At 34.3% G+C, this 1,468-nt stretch overlaps 1 protein-coding gene across 1 annotated transcript; it reads left to right on the forward strand.

Annotated features, from left to right (window-relative positions):
- The first annotated feature begins 247 nt into the window (after positions 1-247).
- On the forward strand, positions 248-1,171 carry LOC142181738 (protein FAR1-RELATED SEQUENCE 5-like). The gene is made up of 2 exons (XM_075255219.1): positions 248-429; positions 529-1,171. The coding sequence occupies exons 1-2, from the start codon at positions 248-250 to the stop codon at positions 1,169-1,171; spliced, it is 825 nt and encodes a 274-aa protein (XP_075111320.1).
- Positions 1,172-1,468: the final 297 nt, after the last annotated feature.

Below are 1,468 nucleotides of genomic sequence, written 5' to 3' on the forward strand. Positions count from 1 at the left end.
TTAGATCATGTTCAAAGTGATACGGGCTAAAATGCATCGTAGATAAATGTGGTTGGAATGTACGTGCTACCAGAATAAAAAATTCCACACTATTAAGGGTGATAAAATATCATAACATCTATGAATGCTCGGTTGATGCAAGAAAATTAGATCAGAAGCATGCTACATCAAATTTTATAAGTGAACAAATTGTAGAACATGTTCGAGACAAAAAGATAGAGGTTACACCAGCCTTTGTAGAAAAAAAATGAAAAAGAAATTTGGAATTAATATTGGTTATCACAAGGCATGGCGTGCTATTCAAAAAGTTGTTGCTTGCATAAGGGGAACACCTGAAGAGAACTACCAAATTCTTCCTTCATACCTACACATGATGGTGGGCAAAAACCCAGGAATGCACACAAGCATAAAAAGATATGCGCAGAATAGGTAAGCAAAACAATACTAACCATCAACCTAAAGTTTCAAATGTTCCTATTTGAAAAACTTCACACCTTATGATTTGTTTTTTTATGTTTCACTGTACAGATTTGCTTACATGTTCTTTGCTCCTGCAGCATCAGTAGCTGGTTGGTCCTACTGTAGACCCGTTATTGCAGTAGATGTAACGTTTTTAAAGTCAAAATATCGTGGTGTTCTATTTGTTGATGTATCAAAGGATGCAAACAATCAAATCTTTCCTCTATGTTTTGGTATAGCAGGTTCAGAAAACAATGAGGCATACATTTGGTTCTTTGGGGAAATGAGAAAAGCAATTCAAGTCCGTCATGAACTGGTTTTCTTGTCAGATAGAAACCAATCGATCGCAAATGGGATTGGAAAAGTTTTTCCTGAAGCTCGACATGGTATCTGCCTCTATCACTTTGAGAAAAATTTAAAGCAAAGACATGCAAAAGCCACACTAATAAATCTTTTTCAAAGTGTTGCAAGGTCATACAAACATGAAGATTTTAATCAGTTAATGTCCCAACTCAAAAGTATTGACAAGAAAACATACAATTACATAATGGAAGAGCCTCCCGAGAGATGGGCTCGATCGTGGTTCCCACGACGACGTTATGATATGCTAACAACAAATATGGTAGAATCAATGAATTCTGTTTTACTAAAAGGGAGAGAAATGCCTATTTTAAGAATGTTAGATTTCATCCAAGAAAAGTTGGGAGAGTGATTTTATGAACGGAGAAAAAAGGCAAATGAAACTTTTCACAGAGTATCAATATGGGCAGAAGAAGAGATGACTAAGAAGATGGACTTGGCTTGCAAAATGTTTGTGAGTATATTTATTAACTTCAGCTTTTTATATCTGTTGCAGTGATTTACTGCTTACATTTAAAAAAATTATACTTTTTCTTTTTGACAAAAATACGCTAATATAGTTTGTCTTAATTTTTTATTCCTTGTTAGGTATTCAACCTTGACTCAATGTTGTTTATAATAAATAGTGAAGGAATCGAATTCATTATGG

The sequence above is a fragment of the Nicotiana tabacum genome, chromosome 6 (assembly GCF_000715075.1).
Source record: "Nicotiana tabacum cultivar K326 chromosome 6, ASM71507v2, whole genome shotgun sequence".
NCBI lineage: Eukaryota > Viridiplantae > Streptophyta > Magnoliopsida > Solanales > Solanaceae > Nicotiana > Nicotiana tabacum.